A 15,492-nucleotide genomic window follows, 5' to 3' on the forward strand; every position below is an offset into this window, starting at 1 on the left:
TTTGCTATTATTGTTGTTGCTGTTTTGTTGTTGTTTTGTGTTATTTGTTTCTTTGCTGTTAAAGTTCATAATTTTTAACAGTTTTTGTGTTATTTACGTTAAAATGAATAACTTTATTCATAGAAAGATAATTCATACCCAGGCAAGGGGAGTGATTGCGAATGTTTATAGGTAAGTAAAATGATAATAAGAGAATTATAAAGCCTAAGCACAGTTATGAAAAAAAAGCATTAAAATAAAATCATAATTTATGCGACACTAAATTTCAAAAATTATGTACCTAATGTTGTAATAAATAAAAATCATATTCAATGAAATAAAACCAAGCTCGATTGCTTTACAAACAAAAAGATTTAAAGTTAATGTTGGTCATTTTGAATATAAAATGTCCATAAATATAAGTAATATGAATTGGAACGACGACTAAAAAAAATCGAATATCAGGATTATATACTTCTTGTACAAATTTTTAGGGTTTGCAATGAAGAAGCTACTAATAACTTCGTTAATCTACCAGTAAAGCGCAAACTTGAAAGAGTATCTCAATATACTGGCGTAAGCATTTCAATGGTGAAAAAAATTCACAAAGAAGATGAAGAAAGAATGCGGACGGACCCCAACAAAATGCTTTCTAGTCCCGGCAAAAAAAGACCGCCGAAAATGGAACAAGACGACAACTTTCATTTTCAAATAGTTAAACACCTAATAAATCGAATTTATATGGGTTTAAAGTTGTGCCTACTAGCAGAAAGCTGTTGCAAAAATTGCCAGAAGAAGACAATTTTACAAAAATAACATTTATAAGGTATAAATACCTAAGAGAAATAAAAAAACACCGAGCCGAAGGTCGCAATATTGTCTATTTAGATGAAACTTGGATAGACAATGACCTAACGTTTAAAAAATGCTGGCAGAGTGAGACTGTTACTGGAGTGGTTAGCAATATATCTTCAACAGGTACAAATTGATTATACTTATTTAAATAATAATTTAAATTATACATATTATGTAGTGAATTCGATGTTTAAACAGCATAATTCGGATTATCTGCCGTGCTCTCCCTCGCGATATCCAGGCATCGAGTACGGCACTCTTATTTTAAGTGAATAAACTAAGTACGTGTATTACAAATTTTGTGTTTTCTTTACATTACTTTAATCTCAAACTTCCCTAATCTTGTCGGTCATTTTTTTATTACCTATTTACAAATAAAATATTTTAGAAGACCTTAATTTCCAAATTAATATCTTACCTACAAATACCTATTTTAAAATTAAAACCAAACCATATTTTTTAATATTTAATACATTTAAATCTGTGTAATCGGTTTATAAAATTTCGCACGTCACTGGCCATTTCATGAATGGAATGAGGCGGGTCTAGTCTACAACCACGTTCCCCGCACCGATACCGCTTAGCTACAGATTGGTTGGGCAGACTTTACTTTGTCGACAGAACGATGGTTTGGAAAAAACCGGAAATTCTGCTGACAAAGAAAATTAACACCAGGGTACGACGAACGAAATTTGGCAGAGTTACGACCGGGTCTCGGGCAAGAAGAGGTAACCGAAAGCAGTGCGGAAAAGCTTTGTGAAATGTTTGCTCCAAGAATAATAATAATGTAAGTACAACATTTTATCATATCGAAGAAGATCACAATTATTGTCACTTTATTAAGTTACGTAACATTACTTTCACTTTAATTATAGAATTCGCTACATATTCCCATGTACTTAAATTATTATTATTCTTGGAGCAAACATTTCACAAAGCACGAAGATAATTCATTAAAAAACATTTTAAATTTTATTTTATTAATATAAAAATCACTTAAAAATATTCGTTCGGTATACCAGGTCATTTACCCACAAATTGTGTAAGTAACAATTTCCTGATTGCATGATGAAATAACCAAGTCATTTCCATCGTAAAAAGATTGCAAAAGTACTTTGTCGACAGAACGATGGTTTGGAAAAAACCGGAAATTCTGCTGACAAAGAAAATTAACACCAGGGTACGACGAACGAAATTTGGCAGAGTTACGACCGGGTCTCGGGCAAGAAGAGGTAACCGAAAGCAGTGCGGAAAAGCTTTGTGAAATGTTTGCTCCAAGAATAATAATAATGTAAGTACAACATTTTATCATGTCGAAGAAGATCACAATTATTGTCACTTTATTAAGTTACGTAACATTACTTTCACTTTAATTATAGAATTCGCTACATATTCCCATGTACTTAAATTATTAATCCTGTTATGTCGATCTTAGTTTATCTCTTGTCAAATTAGCTCTTTTATTTGGGTAACTCTACTTAAATCGTTATAATTATATTTTGCTGTTAATACAAGGTATTTAGTAAACTATATATTTTGTTTCAATGCTAAAGCGTACCTTAAGATCCCAGTTACGTACAATGTATGTAACCGTCACACGGCCTTGTCCTAGACCGGGCCAACCCCCGGTGTGACATATGGTGGAGGCGCCGTCCCTTTTTCCTTTTTTTTAGCGAGACATGTTAGTTTTTTTTTTACTATACAGTTTAGACATAAAGTGGAGGCACAGTTTATTTTCTTTTCTATACAGTATGATTAAAAATTTAATTAAGATCTTTTATTTTTATTTTTGATTTGCGACATAAAGAGGAAATGACAGAATTAATAATTTTAAAAAATAATTTAGAGATATAAAATTTAATACAATAATATACAATAATTGCGGTCTTCGACATTAAGGTCTATTTTATTTTATTTTTTTTTTGACATACTTCAGTAGTTATATCGAATATATATGAATATAGGTAATACTTTAAATTTAAGTTTTTTTTTAATTCAGCGAATTTTATCATTCCATTTATTATTTATTTCATAATTTATTTATAAATTAAAGTGTATAAATTTAACAACGTCGGCAAACAAAATTTTGCGCTTACCAATTATCAGTTTAATCTTCGAGCTAAACCGAACGGCTTCCACTTATCACGAAATAAAATCTCTCCCACAAGGAATGTCAACACACTACCACACATTAAACAACTCTTCTTGACACGTCGAGACATATAAACATTCATTAAATATACATTAGAAGAATAATGCGTCTCCGTTCTATGGCAGGATTCGCACCTCCAGACACAACGATATTCTCCCATAATCCGTAACTATTTAACTAACTTATAAAACCATAAATTAAACACAAGTTAATAAGCGCTTTTCGATAAATTCGCAAAACTAACAGTAATTGGAGAAACATGTACCAACTAAGAGGAAGTTTTATGTTACCAACAAAGTCACTAATACGTCATGTATAAAACTCTTAATTCTGGGAAAATAATATATTCATAAATTATATATATATACTTATATTATTTTATTAATATATCGATGTCTTGTCACAAGTAAAAAACCTAACAAAAAAAAAAAAAAAAAAAAATATATACAAATAAATGTCGTTATACTGTTAACGCTAATGAACGAAGACGGGATTGTAACCCGCAGTAAAACAAAGAATAAAGTCGAAAAACCAGGTCCCTTAGATTTTTCAAATATTTCCGAATTTAACCCCAAGCACCAAAGCTCGAGTGCTAATGTATTTGCTTCGGCAGTGTCATTAAAAAGGACACCACCAAATTCAGCGAAAGTTTGTGGTAGCCAATTTACATTTGATTTGCCATTACACAAAACAGGTAACACAAAAAGCAGTTCTACACTAAACCAAACACCGAGATCCTCGACACCCAGACCTACATCTACAAAATCAAACGATATTTTAAATTTAAAACAATCAAACAAAATAACACATTTTCAAGAGCCAAACCCAGATTTTGACTCACAAGAAGATACACTAGTCCAAGACACATCAACACTAAACACGACTTCAGAAGAAGTTCAATCCACGAACACAACTGTAATTCCTGTAGAAAATAACCAAATTCAAGTAACAGCACACACAAATACACCGCAACACCCTAACACTAAAACCACCCTTTTTCGATCCAAGCTTAGACTCGCCAATAATATTTTTATCAAAATACGAAAAAACCGCTTTAAATAATGGTTGGAATGACGCATATAAAATATCATATTTAGGTAATTTCTTAGAATCACCGGCAAATTTTTGGTATAGGGACTATTCAAGTAACGAAAGAAATAAACCCAAAACCTGGGAAGAAATTAAAGAGGACTTTATAAGGGAGTACAGTGGGGACCAACCACTAAGAAAAATAAAGTTCAGACTAAATACAAGAAAACAAGCGGACAACGAAGACATTAAAAAATATTATTATGATATAGTTTCGTTATGCCATGAAGTTGATCCAAAAATGACATTCGAAACCTTCAGGGATCATTTTGAAAAAGGCCTGCACCCATCGTACTATGAAACGTACTACCTAATGAGTTCAAACGAGTTAGACCACCAACAGCTCAAAACACTAGTCCTAAAACTAAGTGAAATAAGAGAAAGAGCTTTGGTTAACCAAATGACATCACAAACGTCATTATTAAGCATAAGTGGAGAAAGGTCAGGAAGTACCAATACTAAACCACTAGAAGGAACAAGCTACGAAAACAAAAATCAAGGGCGCTCTAGGCAAAGGGGAAGGCCAAACTACTATACAAACCAACACTATAATTGGAATAGCACACGGTATAATGAAAACCAAAACATAGCAATTAGACCTTATTATAATGGAAACCAGAATACAGGAAATAAGTTTTATTACAATGGAAACCAAAACGTAGGGAATAGGCCCTATTACAGAGGAAACCAAGCTTCATCATATAGAGGGTCAAGAGGGCCAAGAGGCAACACTACACAATATAGGGGGAATCATAACCAAAATTTTAATGCAAGAAATACAAGGTACAGGGAAAGAGACAACAGCCTGCCAAGGTCACCATATAGATCAAGACAAGGCAACGGTCTCCCAAATACAAGAAGCAGAGATGGCAGACCACGCTGTACTACATGCAATCGCATTGGGCACTACTCATGCGAAAACGAAAACAGGAATGTCAGATTTTCAAGGGAGTCGTCCCCAAACGAAGCCGGACGACTCCACTAGAAAGGGCCGAAGGAGTCGTCCTATACTCAGGGGCCAAAGCGCACCAAATTTTAAGTGTTAAAGGTTTAATTAATAAGGTAAACAAAATAGATATAATTTTAGATACAGGATCGAGTCAATGTGTAGTAAACAGTACCTTAGCAAGGGAAATTGAGCCCTTAGATTTCGAAAAAAATTTAATTGCAGCAGGCGGACAAAAAATCAGGACGCTAGGTACTTCAAGGGTCGATATTAGGATAGGAGAGCTGGCTGGACACGTAATGGCATTAGTGGTAGACAACCTCTCAAAGCCTTTAATACTGGGCACTGATTTCCTATCAAAAACACAAGCTAACATAGACTACGGTAGGGAAACAGTCACCCTAAGAAAGGGAAACATCGAGACGACAGTTAAATTCCAACATGCGAGGTGTCAGGCAGAAACGGGAGCGACGATAGAACTCGAATTGCCACTGTGTTCATTAACGAAAAAATTAGCAACAACCAGCTATAAAATAAGCGCCAAAGAAGACTACACCTTAAGACCAAATATCGAGACTCAAGTACAACTAACAACAAACTATAACACCCCGGAAGAAATATTGGGTATGGATTTTACACAAAATGACGCATTTTTAATCCCAAGAGGGATGATTTGTATTTCAACACCGCATTTTGTCGAAAACAGCTTGGTAATGAATGTCGTAACAAGGCAAGCCCACCCAATAAAAATACTTAAAGGTATGACACTGGGGTATATAGAAAAACCTTGTATGTACAACCTGGTAGACTCCTCAATGCTCTACATAGAGACAGACGAAAGGGAAGAAGAGCAAGTGACATTGGCCGACCACAAAGTCACCCATATCCGAGACACCCATATAAAAGCACAGCTTAAGGAACTCCTTGAAGAATTTAAGGACGTATTTTCTAAATCTCCAAAGTATATGGGACAAACGGACTTGGTAGAACACGACATAGACATAGGGGATTCACAGCCGATAAAGCAAAAGGCATATAGGGTCTCCCAAAAAGAGAGAGAGATTATAGACCAACAAATTAAAGAAATGGCAAAACATAACGTGATTCGCCCTAGTCAGTCAGCATGGTCAAGCCCTGTAGTTCTCGTAAAGAAAAAATCCGGAGAAACAAGATTTTGTGTAGACTACAGAAAATTAAATGAATGCACACAAAAAGTTAATTGGCCAATACCAAATATAGACGACATCATGACTTACTTAGGAAAAGCCAAACATTTTACTACCCTTGACATGTTCTCAGGATTCTGGCAGGTCAAAATCACAGAAAAAGCAAAACAATATACAGCATTTCAGGCACAAGGCCACGGTCTTTGGGAATTTAATTACATGAGTTTTGGATTATGTAACGCACCGGCCACGTTCCAAAAACTAGCAGACAAAGTATTCGAGGACCTAAAATGGAAAGAAATACTAGTATATATAGATGACATCATAATATTTTCTGAAACCCTAGAAGAACACCTTAAAAAACTAAGAAAAGTATTTATGCGACTTAGGCAGGCCGGACTTACGCTAAAACCCAGCAAATGTGAGTACCTAAAAGAAAAGATTAATATTCTAGGATACACAGTTTCTAGCGAGGGCATTCAACCAGACGAAAATAAAGTAGTAACAATAAAAAAGTTCCCAACCCCAAAGACAGTAAAAGATGTACAGAGCTTTTTGGGACTCTGCAACTACTACCGAAAATTTATTAACAATTTTTCAAGTATAGCCCACCCACTACACAAAGTGACACGAAAAGACATTGGGTTTATTTGGAACGAAGAGCAACAAGAAGCATTTGAAACCCTAAAAGGAAAGCTTATAACAACACCCGTTTAGCCCATTACAATCCAGAAAAATCTAGCGAGCTCAGGGTAGACGCCTGTGGAAATGGCATTGGAGCCATCTTACTCCAAGAGGATGACGAACAAAAATTACACCCCATAGCATACGCCAGCAGAAGTCTCTCAAAGGCTGAAAAGAATTACACCATCACAGAACTAGAAGGACTAGCAGCTATATGGGCATTGACATATTTGAGGCATTTAATATATGGAAAGCCCGTTAAAATAATCACCGATCATCACGCACTCTGTTGGTTGAAGTCATTAAAGGACCCAACAGGTAGGCTGGCGAGATGGTCGATAAAACTGTCGGAATTCGAATATACTATCATCCACAAGAGCGGGGTATTCCATAAGGACGCTGATTGCTTAAGCAGATACCCAGTACTACAACCAACAACCGATATAATAGGCGACATAGACGAGACCCCCACATTTTTATTACAATCCGACGACATTGGCAAACTACAAAGAGAGGATAAGCAACTTAATACACTAATAAAGGCATTATTACACCCAGACAGCGTGTCAATTGGAGAAAGGAGACGAGCCAAGAATTATAGGTTAGAAGAGCAGGTTCTTTATAAGGTAAATTTAAGCTCAGACGGCAGGACAAAACTCCTAGTAGTACCAAAATCCCTAATTGGAGAAATAATGTACTCTAATCACTCAGAGCCCTTAAGCGGACACCTAGGTACGGCCAAGACACTGCATAAAATTAAACAAAGATTTTATTGGGAAGGACTACAGAAAGATGTAGAAAAATTTATTAAGGGGTGTCCTGACTGTCAAGCAAGGAAAGGACAACAAAATAAAAAACCAATTGGCCTGTTGCATCCTATACCCGTAGGAACACCTTTTGAGAAAGTGGGTATAGACCTACTAGGACCTTTTAGAAAAAGCAGCAACGGAAAAACAATGATCATAGTAGCAACAGACTATGCTACACGCTGGGCAGAAACCGAGGCCCTCCCTAGCGGAAAAGCAGGGCCCGTAGCCAGATTTATACTAGAAAAAATAATAACACGACACGGTGCACCAAAGCATTTATTAAGCGACAGGGGTAAAGTTTTCCAGTCAGAAATAGTACGAGAACTTTTAAAAAGAATGGGCACAGCTAGTCAGTTCACGACCGCTTACCACCCTTCGACTAATGGTCTAACAGAACGGCTCAATAAAACTCTAGCGGATATGATTGCCATGTATACCAATACCAACCAAACAAATTGGGACCAGTATTTACCCCATGTGACATTTGCTTACAATACATCGAAACAAAACACTACAAGGTTTTCGCCTTTTATGCTGGTATACGGCAGAGAACCCATCCTACCGATCGAAGCAACCCTAATGCCGCCTCCCAACCCCCAGGACAGTAGTGAAATAAGAGATAAAGCACTACTATTAAGGAATTTGGCAGTGCAGAATATCCAGAGGAGGCAGGGTATCGATAAACTACGCTACGACACCAAACATAGACATATAGAGTACGCCGTAGGAGACCAGGTGAAAGTATTCACCCCTATAAGAAAAGTGGGGAGAAGCGAAAAACTACTTTTAAAATGGTTCGGTCCATACTATATAACTAAGAAGACTTCAGACGTAGATTACGAAATTCAAAAAGGTTCAAATAAAAACGCGAAAAGAGATATAGTTCATGATAGTAGAATACTCCCTTATAACGACCCCTGGATCCCAGACGCGACCCCAAATGTACAATAATCGCCATAAAAATCGAAAAACTCTGTAATGTAAATACGTGACATATATAAATTTATATATATAGTACCTCTTATAGATTCTTTTTTTTACGGTACATGTTCTATATTACAAAATATATACGAACATTTTTTTTTCTTTTCTTAATGGATTCTGTTAACAGGAGATACAACTCAACTTATTTATTACATTATTTTTAGCATCTAAGATAAATATCATGCTAATCATAAATATCATGACCGCATTACAATATGCAAAATAATCAAAAATAACATATCACTACAAATTAAAGAACCTAAGACTATAGTCGGTTAATTAGTAACTTAAGGTGTACAAAGCGAAACCCTACACACTGAAATTCCTGACGGCATAGCTTATTTTTAATTCGTAGCAATATATAGTTATAAAAGCAAAAAACGCTAAATGTTTAATATAATAAGTATAAGGGGTATATATAACGGATATATAGATATAAATAGATGAAAAGTTCATGTAATACGATAAGCTCATAGCTTGGGAAATATTATTTCATTATATGCATGAATATTATAGTATTGGTACATACGGTTAGATTAGGTTTGATGTGAGTGGGACACCTGGTCCATATTGACTCACTCCGTTTATTACATATAACTAATATATAGGTTAATTCATAGACAAAGGGAATAACATTCATATTTTAAATTAAATAAAGAAATTAAATACGTATATATATAAACGTAAATATATACTAAGTATAATAAACTCAAAGTAATCAATAGGTATATTAAATTAACTTTAAATAAGTAGATAAATATTGATTAGTTTAGATACGTAAAGAAACAAATATACATAGAGTACAAAATGTAATGTAACGCAAAATACCTTACAAGTTAATTTGAGATAATACGGACGACATAGGCTATAATAAATTACTTTATAAATCCCTTAGAATGGTAGGATATATAAAGAACACTATTTAAAAAAAAAAAAAAATATATATATTTTAATGCTATTATTAGGTTAATCACTATGGTGCTAAATCAGGCGCAGAACATGAAGGAAGAACAAGATTACAGAGTTGAGGTAAGCGCGGGAGCTTATTGGAAACCACTCCCAGCGACAAGAATCTATGAAGCTACAGTACCATTGACATATGAAACGGAATGGACCGAGGATACCGATGACCACACGATGGATGTAGGAAATCTCAAATGCAGCCAATTGCAAACGAACGAATGCTTCGTAATAAATAGTATAAATGGACTAAATAAAGCATTCTTCAAAGAATTAACTTTACTTAACGAACACTGGGGCATAGCACCACTAAGAAACAACGAACCATCTAAGAGAGAGAAGAGGTCTCTAGACTTTATAGGCTCAGGATTATCATGGTGTTGCGGAGTGGCAACATTGCAAAAACTAAATATGGTCGAAAACTCAGATGACGAGATCAGGAAAAGGCTAGACACAATGTCACAAGGACTGTCCGATACCGTAAAACAAATGAGCGAAAACTCCAAACACTTTCAAGACTATGAGAAATTAGTCGCAGCAACGTTCTCGGACACGGAGCTAAGGATAAAGAGCATAGAGAGGTTCACTAAACAACTGGAAAATAAGGTGGCAAACACGACAAACGAAAAGGAATTACTAATAATGACAAACCTCTATAACGGATATCTAAACCTAAAAAGGATGGTATTACTAGTAAGGACTGTCAGGAGACAAGCTATCGTAAATTCATGTAGACACCATAAAATACCGGCGGAAATTGTCAACCCGCAAGTCCTAAAAAAGGATCTGGAGGATTTCGAGTCAAAAATCGCAAATTCAGAACAAGGACTGGCCATCCCTACATCTGAACTAGCAGCATACTTCGAAATGCCCATATGTGACTGTTCCTTTACAAAATCAAGTATATATGTTCACATAAAAATTCCAATAATTAAGAAAAACAGAAATTGGCAACTACTAGAGTTAATAACCACACCCTTTGCTTGGTATAACCAGACCTGTATTATACGCCACCAACCGCTATACATTGCAGTGTCCAAAAACGGAAATAACGAGGGCGACTTAAGACAAATATCGGGGACAGGCCTACATGAATGTAAGCCAAAATAAATTATGCTATTTACCCAGATTCTCAGCAGACATCCTACAAGGGCCTGAATGTGCGAAAATCCTATATCAAGGGGCAACAGTAAAAGAACTAAGCCAATACTGCCCAATGGACTGCCACTCAGCAACATCGATGACAATATCCGAAATTAAAGACGAAACTTATGTCATTACCCACCCGAAACAGGACATGACCATCTCTTGTGATAAAAGTAAGCCTCAGAAATTAGACACGACATTAGCACGTCAAGGCTCTATCAAAATTTTCCTCCCATGCAAATGCCACCTCAGCGTAGGCAATGCAGTTATTATACCTGAAAATTTCCCTTGTCCAGAAAACATCACTACCAATGCAATAGTAACCCACATAATACCTGCAACCTGGTCAAATCTAAATTCCTATATCCTCAATCCCAACATTATTAGTACCCCACCACTCTACAAAAACATTTCCGAATGCCTAAATACAAATTGGACACTAGAGATACCCCATCTTAACCTCACATCCAGCGATAACACCTTAAAAAACATTCTAAAATCAGTAGAGAAAAACTATCCAAATGTAATCACTTATGGTGATACACATAGCTTTCACGGGGACTCATTTTTTCTAATTTGGAACATAACCATTTCAATCTTGGTAGCATACATCCTAATTAAACAAAATAGAATAGCAATAGTAGCGGCAGTTCCACAAATACGTGGAGAAATAGACTGTCATGAAAAAAGCTCCTCAACAAGTGTTAATCACGAGGCTCTCTATATAATAATTTCCACTTCATGTTTACTTTTCCTTCTATTCTTATTTACTTATATTTTATATATAACGCTCAGATACTTCAAAAACAAACCAAAAAATTCAACTACAACCCAAAATCCCATGTCCATTAGAAATGCAAAAACATTTGACGAAACAATATTATACCCAATCCCCGACCCAGGCAATGACCCCGAACCGAGCGTCGAACCAAACGCCATGTCAAGGTTCCGGCTAGATATAAAAAATAGTGCTAGCCTTTTATCACTGTCCCCTGGTAAAAAAGTAGATGCTAGTATAGAACGCATCGAAATAGAATAATTACTTATTATTTTACGCAAGCTTGCATATAGTTAGTATATACTGGGGCCCCTCTGAAGATGATACATTTCACCATGTTATTTAAGCCTTAATTGTAGTCATGACAATCTAAACAATTTAAGGATAAATATCATAGTAATTTGCAAATCACATCAGAAAACGTATAAATAATTTTGATTTACGCGCGTATATACATATTCGAAATGAAATTTATTGAAATAATAATATATTAAAATGAGATGATAATGGGGAAATATTATAAATATATCGCCGGTAGGCGAGGGACAGCGAGCCTAAGGCACATAAATATTTAAGTAGAAGCTAAAAAGAAAACATATTATTAAAAATAATGTAAAAGAAAGGGTCTAATTAATAATCTATAAAAGTTAAAAAGACATACATAAATAAAAGTTATTTAGAAGAGAGGGGATAAACAATTAATGAATAAAAAATATATTTTTTTTGGGTTTTCTATAAATAAAACACTTTGTTATCTAAACTCGAAATACAAGAAACTTCAAAAGATCTGAGACAAAGGAAAATTAATAAAATTTGATTATGAGTCAAATTATCCTAAAATATATAATACAAAAACTGCGAGGAAGTCAACAATTTCTCAAGATATGATATAAAGATTTAACATGAAATCAAAATGATTAAATATAAAACCATTAAGCACCATATAATAGCACATACTTACACTTTGTTCTTTCTTTACATATAAACATACCATGAGATGCCACACGTACAAATTCGACCTGAACAGAAAATAAGGGTACGCTCCTACCAGAACCACAGAAAGTAGCCGATGGAACCAGAACCAGAGCCAAACAGGAACACCTCACATCCGCGCACTGCCTTGTTGTCAGTCCTGACCATCCCAATCGCAGACAGGGTGATGCCAGAGCCATGGCCATCCCAGGACAAGCTAAGTTACCACTGCGCCAATGGTCAAAGTCCAAACTTGCCCGAACTCACGACGCTACCAGCAGCGGGTTGAAGTGTTCAACCTATGATCTCCAGTAGGGGATGCCAACATTACGAATCATGGATTCAGCTGAAGATACGGCAGGGGCCATCCATAAAACACAGTAAGCTTATGGGATAGCTCACTGGAAATGGTCAAGAAGGGACAAAACAAAAACCAAAAGTTTTGTCACGCCACAGCAGTTGCAATGAAGGAGTCTCTGTCTACAGGTTCCAGGAAACCGACGGCGTTGAAGGACTGGTACAAAACAAGGGAGAAGTCAGGCATACAAGGGGGTGTCATGTGATGTCGCAAGGGTTGCCAACGGACGAATGGAGGCGTCAAACCCGTAGGCGTTCCAGAAGAGGAGTCAGACATACATGGGTGAAGGTGTCCTAGGACGACACATGGAGGCGTCAAACCTGTAGGCGTCCCAGACGAGGGGCAGGCGACAACGCTATGAACGTCGCCACCTTACCCGGCGACCGGACCCGGATGCTGAAGACATTTTGTGTTCAGAGACTACGTAGTATTAAAAAATGTGGACATCAAAAGCGATAGTTACATTAATTGTAGTTAAAATTTAATGAATAATAAGGGTTCAGCTCTAATTAATTATACGTTATTTAGGTACATCGTTGTTCTGATCTTACTAATTGTAAATTTTTTTTTCTTCTGGGTCTTCTTCGATCATGATTTCGATTGTTAACAATAAAGCTGGAGGCCAGCTTTTCTATGCCCGGGGGATATGTCAAACGAAGATAATTCATTAAAAAACATTTTAAATTTTATTTTATTAATATAAAAATCACTTAAAAATATTCGTTCGGTATACCAGGTCATTTACCCACAAATTGTGTAAGTAACAATTTCCTGATTGCATGATGAAATAACCAAGTCATTTCCATCGTAAAAAGATTGCAAAAGTACTTTGTCGACAGAACGATGGTTTGGAAAAAACCGGAAATTCTGCTGACAAAGAAAATTAACACCAGGGTACGACGAACGAAATTTGGCAGAGTTACGACCGGGTCTCGGGCAAGAAGAGGTAACCGAAAGCAGTGCGGAAAAGCTTTGTGAAATGTTTGCTCCAAGAATAATAATAATGTAAGTACAACATTTTATCATATCGAAGAAGATCACAATTATTGTCACTTTATTAAGTTACGTAACATTACTTTCACTTTAATTATAGAATTCGCTACATATTCCCATGTACTTAAATTATTAATCCTGTTATGTCGATCTTAGTTTATCTCTTGTCAAATTAGCTCTTTTATTTGGGTAACTCTACTTAAATCGTTATAATTATATTTTGCTGTCAATACAAGGTATTTAGTAAACTATATTTTGTTTCAATGCTAAAGCGTACCTTAAGGTCCCAGTTACATACAATGTATGTAACCGTCACACGGCCTTGTCCTAGACCGGGCCAACCCCCGGTGTGACAATATCTTTTAGTTATATAGTATTCAATTTTAATCTTTTTTAAAAATAGTATTAAAAAGAAGAAAACTACATAAGCTCAAAGGTGCATAATTAAATAACCATGCATTTTTGGAAAGTAAATAAAAAAGATCTATGTTAATAAAAATTAATTTATTTGTATTTGTTTATAATATAGAAGAATATTTACTGCATCTTTGCATCTTATAGTAGGTATCTGTCAATAACAGTAGGTAGTGTATATATCTAAGGATTTAGTGAAATTAAATGAAACATGGATATAACACAAAAATTACGATCATAATTTAAATTCATACAACTTTGTAAAGGTGTGTTTCATTTTGTTTCCGCATTTTTTTTGTTGATTGAAATCTAAATTTAAAAAAAAATATTATTTTTAGGTTATTTTTTTTAAAAGATTTCGAAATTGTTATTTTTTTCTTAATTTTAGTAAATTATTAATGAAAAGTGGCCGTGGCACCACAATTTTTTTTTAAATCCCGAAAAAGCGGAGGGAGGGGAGCTCGGGCTACTCGGTGTGCGCACTGTTATAATAATATGTCGCCTACCTTAGATTACAGGGCGCGAGCCGCCACTGCCCAACAGTACCTTATGATTACATATTATATCATAGGTTGCATATGAACTTTTCATTAATAATTTTAAAGTCGATTTAAAAAAAAATCTTCATTAGTATTAAAAAAATATTAACCACACTATTGTTGGATTAAAAATCCGAAAGTTCGATTTTTACATAAAGAAATAAAGAAAAATGCGAAATAAAGTAAGTAGTTGGAAAAATTATTAAGTTAATTACCATGGACGGGATTTGAACCTGCGTTCAAAAAGCGAAAGGTCACAGGTTCAGATCCTGCCCATGTTCATTAACTTTATAATTTTTCCAACTACTTTATTTCGTATTTTGCTTTTTTTCTTTATGTAAAAAAAATATATTGAACGTATTTCAAGATTACATTTGCATACTAAATACAAACAAGTTTATAAGCAATTTAATTATAAACGCCTCCAAATATGTAGATACCTATAAATAAATCTACTCATAAACAATGCTATTATTTTTTTTATCTAATAAAATGAAATACAAAAGGGAATTAAACATTGCTTTCAAACTTTCAAACATTGCCTTATTGATATTATTTTACGACATAAACGCTTGCATAAAAGAAAATGTTTATTTAGGGAACTTTAAAAAAATACTTACAGAAAAAGTTTCGTATGTCCATTTCTTACAACACTTTGCTTCTACTCC

The 15,492-nt window shown here is 34.9% G+C and overlaps 1 protein-coding gene across 1 annotated transcript; it reads left to right on the forward strand.

Moving 5' to 3' along the window:
- Nucleotides 1-1,779: 1,779 nt before the first annotated feature.
- Nucleotides 1,780-13,175, forward strand: LOC126749354 (uncharacterized). The gene is made up of 3 exons (XM_050459023.1): nucleotides 1,780-2,125; nucleotides 9,630-10,424; nucleotides 13,007-13,175. The coding sequence occupies exons 1-3, from the start codon at nucleotides 2,100-2,102 to the stop codon at nucleotides 13,173-13,175; spliced, it is 990 nt and encodes a 329-aa protein (XP_050314980.1). The 5' UTR covers nucleotides 1,780-2,099.
- Nucleotides 13,176-15,492: the final 2,317 nt, after the last annotated feature.

Source organism: Anthonomus grandis, chromosome 24 (assembly GCF_022605725.1).
Source record: "Anthonomus grandis grandis chromosome 24, icAntGran1.3, whole genome shotgun sequence".
Taxonomy (NCBI): domain Eukaryota; kingdom Metazoa; phylum Arthropoda; class Insecta; order Coleoptera; family Curculionidae; genus Anthonomus; species Anthonomus grandis.